Source organism: Lichenostomus cassidix, chromosome 11 (genome assembly GCF_008360975.1).
Source record: "Lichenostomus cassidix isolate B80296 chromosome 11, HeHo_3.0, whole genome shotgun sequence".
Taxonomy (NCBI): Eukaryota; Metazoa; Chordata; class Aves; order Passeriformes; family Meliphagidae; genus Lichenostomus; species Lichenostomus cassidix.
Window position 1 is genome coordinate 7,602,539 of NC_139492.1, and position 12,008 is coordinate 7,614,546.

A 12,008-nucleotide genomic window follows, 5' to 3' on the forward strand; every position below is an offset into this window, starting at 1 on the left:
TGAAGGGTGTTGTTCTTCAGGCATGCCCAAGGGCCCAAGGTGGGTTCATCACAAGTCAAAGTGAATGTGCCCCGCTTCAGGCTGGACTGTCAGCTTTAGTGGGCAGTGGGGAAGCCATCCTGCCAGCCAGGACAGGGACCTCCCGGTGGCCCGATGTCCAAGGGGAGCATCAGGAGGAGCAGAAGCCACGGGCTGAGGCTGTGCAGGATCAAGATGCTGTTTCACCATTTGAAGCTGGCCTGAAATACTAATGTACATTTGTGCTGTGTTCCTCTCAGGCATCCGTCTTGGTTGCTCTGGGGATCCCCAGGGATCCCTGGGGAGCTCCTTACGCTGAGGCGGCCGCAGCCCCGCGCTGAGCTGGCACTGCGGCTCCTTCGGCAGTTGTCATGCTGACGGCTGCTGCCAAGCAGACGCTCCGTGGGAGGGTTTTCTTGTTTGCAGTGAAACACTCTGCACCTTTCCCTTTTCATGCGAAGGCAACGCAGGGCTTGTCTCCTCCGGCTTTCCCAGATCTACACATCTCCCAGAATCCACACATTTCCTCCCAGGATATGCACGTCCCTGGTCTGCAGCTTTTGCTGAGTTTCCCTGGGGAGCTTGATAACCATTCCAAGAAACCAAAGCTGGTGAGGGTCCTTCTCCTCCCCAGACCTGCCTCCTGCAGAAGGAGCTCCCCTTCTTCTAAACCGCCCAAACCCTTCAAAATCCCTTACATAAAATGCTATGAATTTTGTAAAGCGGGAGCTGCTGGGGTTGCCATGGTTTCCCTTGCCCGGAGGAGCAGCTCTGAAGCCTGGATTCAGGAAAGGGGGGGGATTAAGATGGAGGACTGGGATTTTCTTTGCTGTCATGGAGGAAAAGGATGGGACAATGATATCCTCCTGCTTCCCCACTTGCTCTCTTTTCCTTCTCCCCTTCCCATCCTAATTTTATCTATGCTTCCTCTGCAAATTCCTAAAGGACCCCAGCTGCTGGGCCAGGCTGGGGATGCTGCTTTTCCTGGCAGCAGTATTTCAAGGGGATGGGGATGGGCAGTGGGCATCACGGAGAATGTGGATTCCCTGGTTAGGTGGGTTAAGCTGGGACATCTGCTGGGAAGCCTGGGGTGTGGAGGAAGGGTGGAGGAATGCCTTTGGGAGGAGAGAGGAAGAGAACAGAGGAAGAGGAGAGTTGGGAGGAAGCATGGAGGGGCTCTGCCCTCCTCACAGCTGTTTAAGCTGTTGTGAGACCCATGAGCAGAAGAGTGGAGCAGAACCCCTCGAAGCATCACTCCCAGGCCTTAGCCAGCTCCTTCCCCAGCTCAGGCTCTGTCCCAGTTGCTGGAAGTGGGACGAGACATGATCCTCTTCCTGCTGGGGCCCCGTGTCTATTAGCCCAGAGCTAATAAAGCGAATCACTGGTGCTTAATGAAGAAGCACCTGCTTAATTGAACACAGCGGGATGGTGCTCAGCATGGCTGGGCAATGGGACGGGACCAGTGTTTCCCCCAGGCACCCCACAGGTCCCAGAGGAGGAGACAGTTCTGCAGTGAGACTGGATCTCATCTTACTTTTTTTAAATGTTAGGGAAAAACAAACTTTCACCCTGTTCAAGCAAGCACTGATCTGGCCTGACTCTCTGTCACCCTGTTCCTGCATGGTGGCTTGGGGCAGCAGACAGGGCTGAAGTGGTTAAAGGGATAAGTGGGCAGAATGGGAGCTCTGACAGCTCCCTGAAATGATGATGTTTAGATTAGCTGGTTTCCAGGCATCGAGTTGTCAAAGCAAGAGGGCTGGGAGGGATGCCGGGGCTTGTCCTTAATTGGAGATGTGGCTCCAAAGCCACCCCATCTCGCCAACATCTCTGGGTTCCAGCACGTTGCCCCGCAGCAGCTCCCTGCCCCTGTATGATCCCTGTTCTGCTTGTTCCCATACTTCATCCCACCCCACTGACCATTTGCGTGATGGGAATTCATTGCAGTTGACATTGCTGTGCTGGCAACTTGGTGCTGCTGCATCAGAGACACAGGGAGACCCCAGGGTGACATGGCCATGCAAAGCTTGTGGTGATCTCTGTGGCTCTTCCCTTGGCCAGCATCGTGTTATCGGGGGTCCTGTAGGCAAGGGGACGGGCAGGGTCCTGTGTCTGCAGCAGGGACTGGAGGTGACCTGCCGGGTCCCTTGGGAGCCCCACTGGGAGCTCAGGGTGCCCCCATCGTCACACTGCAGGCAGATGCTGCCTGCCATCTGCCTGCAGCCACGTTCCTTGGCTCAATCAGAAAGGCTTGAATAACCCTTTTAATTTAAGGAGTTAAATTTTAATGGCCTAAATAATACCACATTTCATTATTGCCACGTGGCTGTGCCGCTGGCTGCCTAGCATAACCAACATGTGCCATGATGCTCTGCAGCTCCTGCCTCCCTGGGGACATTTCTTCCCCTCTTCTTCCACGCCAGGAGATCCTTGGGGAGTCTCTGGGTCCCCAAGGGCAGTGGGATGCACATCACCACAGGGATGCAGGGAGAGGCATCTTGCTGGAATGATGCTTCAGGGGGATTAGCCGGCTCCTTTCATCGTCACGTCATATATATTTGGGGCAATATATATATTTAAGGGGGGTGTGTGTATATGTGTATATATATATGTATATACATATGTGTGTGTGTATATATATATATATATGTATGCACACATATTTATGGGATGTGTATATCTGGGATATATTTTTATTTATGGTATGTACATATAAGGGTTATGGCTCCCACTCGCTGTCCCCTCTGCCCTGTTCCCTTCCACAACCACTCCGCCAGCATCTCAGTTGAAGCCACCTGTCCTCTGTTCAGCCCCTTTCCCTGCCTCCTCCCAGCCAGCCTGGCATTCTCCTCATGCCATCAAAGCCTCCCAGGGGATGGGCTCCTGGGGACCCTCCCATCCCACCAGCAGCCGCCTGGTGCTGGCAGTTGGGCTCAGCTGCTGGCTTCTGTCATGGAGGCCGGCAGCTGCAGGACCAGCCAGTTGTCCCCTCCTTTGGGGACTGCTTTTGGGATGTGCCAACAAAGGAGCTTTATGAAAGAGAGTTTGAGGTCTCTGCCTGTGCCACAGGAGGATACTGTGCACTGGCAGACTCATTCTGCTGGTGGTTGAGAACCTGGGGGCAGCTGGAGGGGCTGGTGCCCAAGCAGGACAGCATCCCCACAAGGTGACACGGCTTTGAAGCAGGGGGACAGTCTCCACACGGCTGCTCCTTTAACACCTCAACAGTTTCCAGTTCCCCAATGCCAGGAGGGGGGGACAATCCCAACCCTTCCCCACTAATCAAAACCAGGCCTGAAATTAGAAAGCAGCTCACATTCATCCCCCTGCTCACTGCGAGCACTGCGTTCACCAGCCAAATGGCAGAGCTCCTATTTATGGAAAGCAAGAGCCTTCCTTTTCCATGGACGAGCAGCAGAGGGGGAACCCAACCAGCATCCTTTTTGTGATGGGGGAGCTTTGGAGGTCACTGAATTGCCCTCAGTGCTCCCTGGCACTGTTTTTCTTGTTTAAGCTCTTGCCATAGTCTTTCTGCCTGGAAGGTGTAAAACTTCCACAACTCCTCACAAGTAGTGCAGCTAGTCCCAGACGTACCAAGCACTTCACTGTGGAGACTAAAACTGTCCCAGTGTTTGTCCCTGGAGGACCCATCCCTTCTTTGGGCACAGTAAACCATCCCACTTCAAGGTCCAAGTGCCCAGCACGACTGCTGGAGGAAGCTTGGCAAGGATAGGGCATCCAGATATCCCCCCTTGCTGGAGAAGGGCAGCATGGAGCCAGCTTACTCCTGTGCTGAGCTTGGTCCTGCCCAGGCTGGGCTTGCTCTGCTGCAGCTGGTGGTGACCGGATCCTGCCTGCAATGCTGAGCTATTGATTTGCTTTTGGCTCCATCAGGCTGGACTAAAAGCCTCTGCCTTCCCCTTTCCTCCCTCCATGCCTCACTTTCCCACCGCTCTCCCTCCTCCAGCCAGCCCGCATCCAAGCGGCGAGAAATCAGGGAAGCGTTTTCATCCCCATGAATGCAACCGGTTACGTAAGAATAATTGGGATAAATGAGCTTATTTATCACAGCCCGTTCCATTTTAGCGGGGTCCAGGGCGATTGCTGGGTTGGGTTACATAAAATCCCGCACAGAGCATCTCATTGTCCGGCTGCAGCCACGCGGGATGCGGGAGCTGCTGATGGAGAGCAGCCGAGGCTGGCTGAGGAGGGGAGGGATTATTTGGCAGGATGAAAAGGTAGGAGGAAGATGGAGGGTTTCTTCGTCCATGTGTTGAGGAGGGAAAATCTGTTTCTTCGTTCTCCTCCTGTGTCCCTAAACCACCAGGCTTTAGAGTATGGTCTTCAATGTCTAACCACAGCTAAAGAGTCTTCCTCTGGTCCTTTCTCACAGGAACAGGGGCTGGAAACTCAGATCCTTCCTTCTCCTCACCTCAGGAGGTGAAAACATGACTTTTGGGCCAGGCAGGGCAGGGTCAGGTGTGCCTCCCCCCCCAGCAGCCCAAGCAGTTGCTCCTTGTTTTGCCTCTTAATCCTCTCAGAGGTGCCTCCAGGGGGGAATTTGATGTCCAGCTAAGATTATCTGATGGGGAACTGTGCTTGGTAGGAGCTAGGGGAAAGCAAAGTTTCTGTGGGGGGTGCCTGGCTGCCAAGGTTCCCTGTCAGCCCATGGGGAAATGTGGGGAGCCAGGTGAGCTTCCCTGCATCTCCACTTGCCATGCTGAGGATCTGAGCTGGTGCTGGGCAGCATTTCAGGTGTCCTCAGACAAACTGCCCAGGAAGGCAAGAGCCTGGAGAAAAACAGGAAATCCCCAAATCCAAACAAATGTGAGTGAAAAAAATCTGGGTTTTTTTTTGTTTATTTCTGGTCTAAAAAATGTTGAAAATCTTGGGAATGCCTCAAGGTTTGTTAAGCAGGACATTCCTGCTGTGACCCAGCCAGGCAGATCAGCATGGGCTGCAGTGCTAGTCACACTGTGTTTTGGGGAGAGCACTTCTGGCAGGATATCCAGTGGAGCAGAGATATCATCCAGCTTCACCAGCTGGAGCTCTGGAGTCACTCAGCACCGGATCTCATGGCAGCCAGAGCATGGAGGAGTTCAAAGAGCAGCCTCTGGCTCCAGGGCTGCTGGGTTGCTCAATTCCAGGAGGGATTGTTTTGCTCCACTGGCCATGCTCCCTGGGATGTTCCCCAGTGTCAGTGGGATACTGGTCTGACTGGGCCATCACATGCCATCTACATTGGTGCTGCTGCATGCTCGCTACACTGGTCAGGGTGGAAGGGGACACTGAAACCTCCTGAGGAAGGTCACAAGAAGGCTTGAGGTGGCACGAGCCATGGTGGTGGGTGCCAGCAGGGTACCGGAGCAACATGACCAGGGACATGTCTTAGCCCAGCTGTGTTTTTTTTGTTCTTGTTCTGGTGTGAATGGCTGCATCCTCCAAATGCAGAGCCTGGTATTGCCCCACAGCATCTCCCTTCTGGTGCCACCATGCTCACCCAACCTCTGATGCACCCAGATGTCCTCCCTGGTCCTCTGTCATCAGAGTCTTGGTTGTGCTCATTAACCATCCTTTCCCACTGGTTTGTCTCCTCTGTGATACACAGGCAGCTTTGTCTACTTCTGAATGCAGAGAACATCTTTCACTCCATGGCAGACATACTGCTTAGGGAGGAGGACCTCAAGTTCGCCTCTACCATGGTCCACACCCTCAACACCATCCTGCTGACGTCCTCCGAGCTCTTCCAGCTGAGAAACCAACTGAAGGACCTGAAGACCCCGGTATGGGCAGCAAGAGCAGGCTTAGCAGCTGGAGGGGACATAATGGGGGTGGTGTGGACCTGGCAGCCACCTAGGAGTGTGTCTTGCTGCTCAGTCTCTGCCTGGTAGGTCCCTGGCTTGGAGCTCGAGCAGCCTCTTTATTCATCCACCCTTCAGGAGTTGAGGATGGGCTTGGAGGACATGCCCAACTCTGCCCAACTCTTGCTTTTCACCCTGGAAAGGGAATGGGCTTACTGAGCCCTAAAACAGCTGTTGCCTCCTTCCCTCTGCCCCCACTTGGGCTATGGGACAGGTGACAGCAGGAGTAGAGTCCTACAGTCCCTCAACTGTCCCTCCCAGGAACATGCCCACACGATTTGCTGAGCAGCTGCCAGCAGCACCAGTGTCATCCAAGGAAGGAGAGAAGGAACTTTCTCCTCCTCCTTCTCCTGCTGAAAACCAGTGATGCAGGCATGTTGCCTTGGGTGGGACAGCATCGTCCTCCAGCCCCTCATCCTGTGGTAGACACAGCAGCCCTGAGGGCCACCTGATCATGCTGTCACCCCAAGGCCCACCTGGTCTCTGTCTCCTGAGGCTGAGGCTCATGCCAGCACCTGGTGGACTTGGTAGGTCCAGAAACGCCCCTTTGTGTCTTGGTGGCACTTGCCAGCTTGGTGGGTTATTGTCGAGTACCTGGGGCTCACCATGCCATATCTGTGCTCCCAGTGGTGACCAAACCCCAATGGTTCTCTCTTTCCCCAGGAAAGCCATAACCTCTTCTGCTGCCTGTACCGGTCCTGGTGTCACAACCCTGTGACGACCGTGTCCCTTTGCTTCCTTACCCAGAACTACAAGCATGCCTATGATCTCATCCAGAAATTGTATCCTTTGGGGATTTTCTGCCAGGCTGGTGGCTGAGCTGGCCCTTGGCCCCTCTGTGGCAACCACGATCACTCTGCGGGCCAGCCCAGCCTACTGCCTGCAGCCCATCATTACCGGGCAGGGCAGCCTGTGCTGGGCGTGTGCCAGCTCCCTTCCCCTTGTGTCATCCCTTTTTTTGTGGTGAAAAGAGAGGAAGGCGTGCAATGACTGAGCCTTGACCTTTCCCTGCCCAGGAGGGGAGGTTCCTCAACATCCTCTTCCTCCCAGGAAGATGAAGGCTTTGGCCTCCTGGCCTGGTGAGGAGCAGGCAGTGCCCAGCACGGCACGATCCCTGGTGAGCTCACCATCTGCCTGCAGCAGAATGATTATTTTCATGTGCCAGCAAACCCCAAGCCTCCCTGAGTAGTTTTCCAAACGAAGAAGCTCAATAACACGCTCAACTTCCCTTCCCAGTGCACACCGGCATTCCTTCTGGGAGACATGCCGTCCCCATGGGCCAGGAGGGTAAAGGCAAGCGTCCTCCCTTGAACGCTCATCCTGCCTGCTCTCAGCTTTTTGGGCAGCCTGCCTCTTCCCCTATCCCTGCCTGCTCATCCTGTCTCCCTCTGTCATCCCTTGGCCACCCTGCAGACCTTTCAGCCCTGCCTGCACGCAAGCCCTGCCTGTTCCCTGCCCGCTCGCATTCCACAGGAGCTGCGGATGCAGGGAGGCTTTGGCAAAGCCGCAGTCCGCACCGGGCATCACCCGCGCAAGCCATCTGCTGCTGCCAGGCCACCTTTTTCCAAGGTAACATCCTTGACAGCCACATCCAGTGGGGATCTGGAGGTCACCGTGGATTTCCTCACCGAGGTGGACAAGCTGGTGCAGCTCATCGAGTGCCCCATATTCACATGTAAGGAGGAAACCCCGGGTGGGGAAGGGGCGGCGCACGGTGCTCCCCCTCCCTGCGCCTCCATCGCGGGCAGCAGCCGCCGCACGAATAAATAGAGCAGAAGTTATGAGACTTCTTGCCGGGAGGTTTGCCCAGCACTGGAGCTGCCCGCCGGGAAAAGGGCATGCTGGCAGCACGGGGGGGCAGCGTTGCCCCCCAGATATAGGTTAAGGGAGCGAGCGGTGCTGGCATCCAACAAAAGGGATGGGGGAAGGGGTGGGGGGGGCCTGGGTCATGCTGAGCATCTCCAAGGGTGCACAGGTAGGGCATCAGATGGGGAGAATCCTCTGTGCCCCCCTCAGATGCACAGGGTGGCATTGTGGGTGCTGCTGAGGCCCTTATCAAGAAAAAAGGGATTTTTTCCTAGAAATGAAGAATTAAGCCCTAAAATAAACAGCTGATGTTTTCTCCAGCATCCAGCATTGTGGGTCCCCCATTGGGTAATGCAGCAGTGCCTGACCAGGAGTCAGGGGTGTGACACTGGGAGCCGTGATGGTGGCAGGGGACATGTCAGGGTGACCTCTGGCTGTGGGGGGGATCTCTCATGGTGTCAGTTTGCCACCCCTGGACTTCCCATTGAAGGTGCAGAAGGGCATTGAGGTTGTTCGAAAGTGTCCTGGAAAGGACTTTGTGGGACATCTATATAGGTCCAGGATAATATTGGGGAATATTTAAGGGAAGAGGGTTACAGCAGCTGGGCAGTAGAGACCCTCAGTTATGTAGACCCTGTCCCTTATCCCCAGGATGACTGTCCCAATCTGTGAGCCACCCCCGTGGCTGTGGTGTTTTTCATGCCCCAGAATTATTCACTGAGGGTTCACCACCCCACTCACCTTAGTCTGCATATCTCGGTGTAGGGTACAGATATGTCCCACATAAAGTGGCATCCCTGGGGATGGCTCCCTTCACTGGGAAACATCAGAGGTGCAAGTGACAAACAGAAGGTGACATGATGGGGCACAGACCTTGCCCCATCTCCTGGGCTGCCCCATCTAGGACTTCAGTTGTATTTACAGCTCCAGAAGACTGTTTCACCATGAGCACAGTGAGGGATAGAGCCAGAGGGTGGCTTTGCCTCTACTGAGTAGCACTGAGGCCCAGCCTCAGAACCAAGCAGAGGGCATCCCTTCTGCTCCAGAGAGTCACCAGAAGGCTGTCACCCAGCCCTCTGGATGTGTGATGCTCCAGGGTGCATATTTCCGCTAAATCTGGAGAAGCTGAGGAGCAATCCCATGTTGCATGTGTGTTCTCAGGCAGACAGCATGGACAGCCTCAGGGATGAGTGGTATCAGGAATGGGTGACTGGGGAGCCAGTTGCCCCCAGGGGGCTGTGTCAAGGAGAGAGACTTCTGAACAGTGTGAGAGACCAAGATGATTGGGTTAATGAAAGGGGAGAGGGGTGCCATCAGGTGCCCGTTGGGTGGGCTGGCAGAGGCTTAGAGCCTCCCCAGGACTATCAGAGGGGCGGGAGGAACCTGCTATTGCAGCTGAAGATGAAATGCATTTTCGCTGCCTTCCCATCCTCTTCTGACCTCTTCCAGATCTCCGCCTGCAGCTGCTAGATGTGAAGAACAACCCCTACCTGATCAAGGCTCTCTATGGCCTGCTGATGCTGCTGCCCCAGAGCAGCGCCTTCCAGCTCCTCTCCCACCGCCTCCAGTGCGTGCCCAACCCAGAGCTCATGCAGACCACGTAAGTGCCGTGAGGACGGACCGGCATCAGCATCAGGGCTGGATCAGCTGTTCCCCCACAGCTGAGCATCCCCGCCATTCCAGGCTCAGCCCCGATCCCTGCTCAGCCCCATGCTCTGGCTTTCACCCCCCAGCTCCACTGCGGCCGTGGCTGCTCCTTGTCCCCGTGGCCGGGAGTGTTGGCTCGGGGGGTTTTTTGTGTCTATATTTGGTAACCCTGGGAGGGCTGTGCCTCATCCACAGGCATTTGGCATCCGGGATGGAAAATTTCACTTGTGGGGTCGCTATGGAAACGAGCAGAGCTGGGAAGGAGGTTTATGGAGAAAGACTCCAGCAGCTGGGGGGTGCTCCCAAAGCATCCCCCCTGCAGCCTGGACAGCCTTCACAGCACCCAAAAGGAGCCTGGCACCCTGCTAATGCCTCCGGATTGCTGCTCCATTCCCACTCTGGGCCCTTGGGGATCTGTGAGATGTGCAAGGATGGCATCTCCCTGGGTGGGGACCAGCTGAGATCTTCGTGCTCCCTGCCCAGGGGTGCTGCCAGTGGGATTTGCTTTCCAACCCTTGGCTAATGAGTAGTGGGGGGTGCTTGATGATAAAGCTGGCTCTGCCTTGGCGCAGCCCTGGGAACAGAAAGAGCTCCCAAGATGGGCAGGTTTCTGAATTAACCCCCGGCCGCTGTTGTCGCTCCTTGGCTTTTAACTGCTTCCCTGGGATGGCTTTTATCCCTCATGGCCTCCGGCACTGAGCTCCTACCCACAACACAGCACTGATATTTAATTGGGGGGGCGGAGAGGGGGCTGCATGTGCTTCCCCCTCCTTTTTTCTCCCCACTAACCCTGGCAGTGGGGGTTTTTCGAGCTGTCAGACGGCCTGAGCATCTGATTAACTCTGACCTACATTCCTTCAAACACCGAAGCCGGCTTTCATAACCGGCCAGCCCCAGCTGCCCCCTCCCCAGGGACATACCAGGGCCACCAGGGCTGCCTGCCATCTTCCCGTGGGCATCCTATGGCTGGTGTTTCCCACTTCCTTGCATAGGGACAGCACAGGGATGAGTATCCATGGCTGCAACCCTAGGGAGCCTGCACTTGGAGGCTCCAGCCATGGGTACTCACCCCTGGGGATTGTCTCTGCTGCTACTGGATGTTTTTTGCTTGCTCGAAAAAACAGACATGGAAACTGAGGCACATGGCCCTGACATCCTTTCCTTCCTGCTTTTGACTGGAATGGGTTGGAACAGAGGAGAGCATCTGTGTCAGAGGGGTTAAACGTCCCATGTGGGGTCAAGATGCAGATGTGCCTTGTCCCCTCCTTGTCCCAGGACCTTTTGGGGCCCTATCTCACACCTTTGGAAGAAGAAAATGTCTTTGGGGATGTTTTATGAGGCAACAGCATGACTAGGATTTGCTGAGCTCAGCTTCTTCAGGACAAGCTCTCGATGCTGCCAGTGCTGGATGCTCACGGTACCAAATATCCCCAGCCCATTCCTGCCCCTCACTCTCCCTTCCCACTCTGCAGGGACAACACCAGGCCCAGCACCAGCTTCAGGAGAACAGCAGCCTCCAACATCGACTACACAGAGCTGCTGCAGCACTTTGAGAAGGTCCAAAACAAGCACCTGGAAGCAAGACACCAGCGAGCTGGGCGGGCAGAGCAGCTGGACCGGCGGGTGGTCCTCTGAGCATCCCCGCGGCCGCCGCGGGTGTGCACAGTTGCTGGGGCAGGGACCAGGGGACACGGACCAGGGAACAGGCACACCGGTTGCTGGCCACCGGAGGATCCGGTGGGTTTAGTGGAGATGGGCAAGCGCTCAGCATGGGGCTGGTTTTCCCCCCCACTGTGTGTATGACGAGGGGGGACCCTCAGGCTGTGCCCAGCCTCTCCTGTGGGTGTTGTGGGGACGTGGGGAAGGGTTGCAGGAGGAGAGGGCCAGGGTAGAGCACCTCCTCTTCTCTTGCAGTGGGGCGAGGAAACTCCCCTTTGCTTTGCTAATGCCTTCCCCGTGACTGTCAGCTGAGCGCCCAGCCTGCTGCCAGCAGCACCGGAGGAGGGAAAGGGAAGACGGGAGCAACCCCTGGCCTTCCACCCTGGAAAACAAGCACGTGGGGCTGCCAGCCATCTCTCACACCATCCCGACTTCCACCCTCTGGTTCCGATGCCCTGCTGGAAGTGGCCGGTGGCATCTCACTTGGGAAGTCACTGCTGTGCCTGACACTCAGCCCTCTCCCTGCATTCACACATCCTCTCAGTCCCTGGCTCTTGGCAGGGACAGTGGCACAGTTTCAACTCCCAGCTGGCACCAGGGGACACAGGGGGCAGTGGACGTAACCCCAGACTCCATTCCTTGTTCCTGCATTAAGCTCCCCGTGATAAAATAAACAAGCAATGCAGAACAGCCCATTCCTTGTTGCTGGGCTTCCCATCATAGTTTTGTTCCCAAGCAGAGCCAAAAACCCAGCAAGGGCAGGGGATGCCATGGAGCATCTTGCTTGACCCTGTGCCCCGGGCTGGCCCAGCCCTGCCACGTTGGCTCACCAGCAAGCAGGACTTCGCCTGCTCTTCTTCCCAGTGGGAAAAAAAACACCACTGAAATTCTTCCAGGCCACGGTCACAAAACCACAGCACAGTGACAGGCATTTTCCTGGCCCTGAGAAGCCAGCGGTGCTGCCTTCATCCTGTCCTGTGGCACTGAGGGACCCTGGCATGTGCCAGGCTGCTGCATTTT

At 55.8% G+C, this 12,008-nt stretch overlaps 1 protein-coding gene across 1 annotated transcript in view; it reads left to right on the plus strand.

Moving 5' to 3' along the window:
* The window catches only part of VAC14 (VAC14 component of PIKFYVE complex), a 58,716-nt gene extending 47,033 nt beyond the window's left edge, over positions 1–11,683 (plus strand). Inside the window, exons 15-19 of the mRNA XM_085071690.1 lie at positions 5,624–5,798; positions 6,540–6,658; positions 7,472–7,551; positions 9,132–9,282; positions 10,802–11,683. Of these exons, the coding sequence (XP_084927816.1) occupies positions 5,624–5,798; positions 6,540–6,658; positions 7,472–7,551; positions 9,132–9,282; positions 10,802–10,964 (688 nt within the window). The 3' untranslated portion in view covers positions 10,965–11,683. The remainder of the gene's footprint in view (positions 1–5,623; positions 5,799–6,539; positions 6,659–7,471; positions 7,552–9,131; positions 9,283–10,801) is intronic.
* Positions 11,684–12,008: the final 325 nt, after the last annotated feature.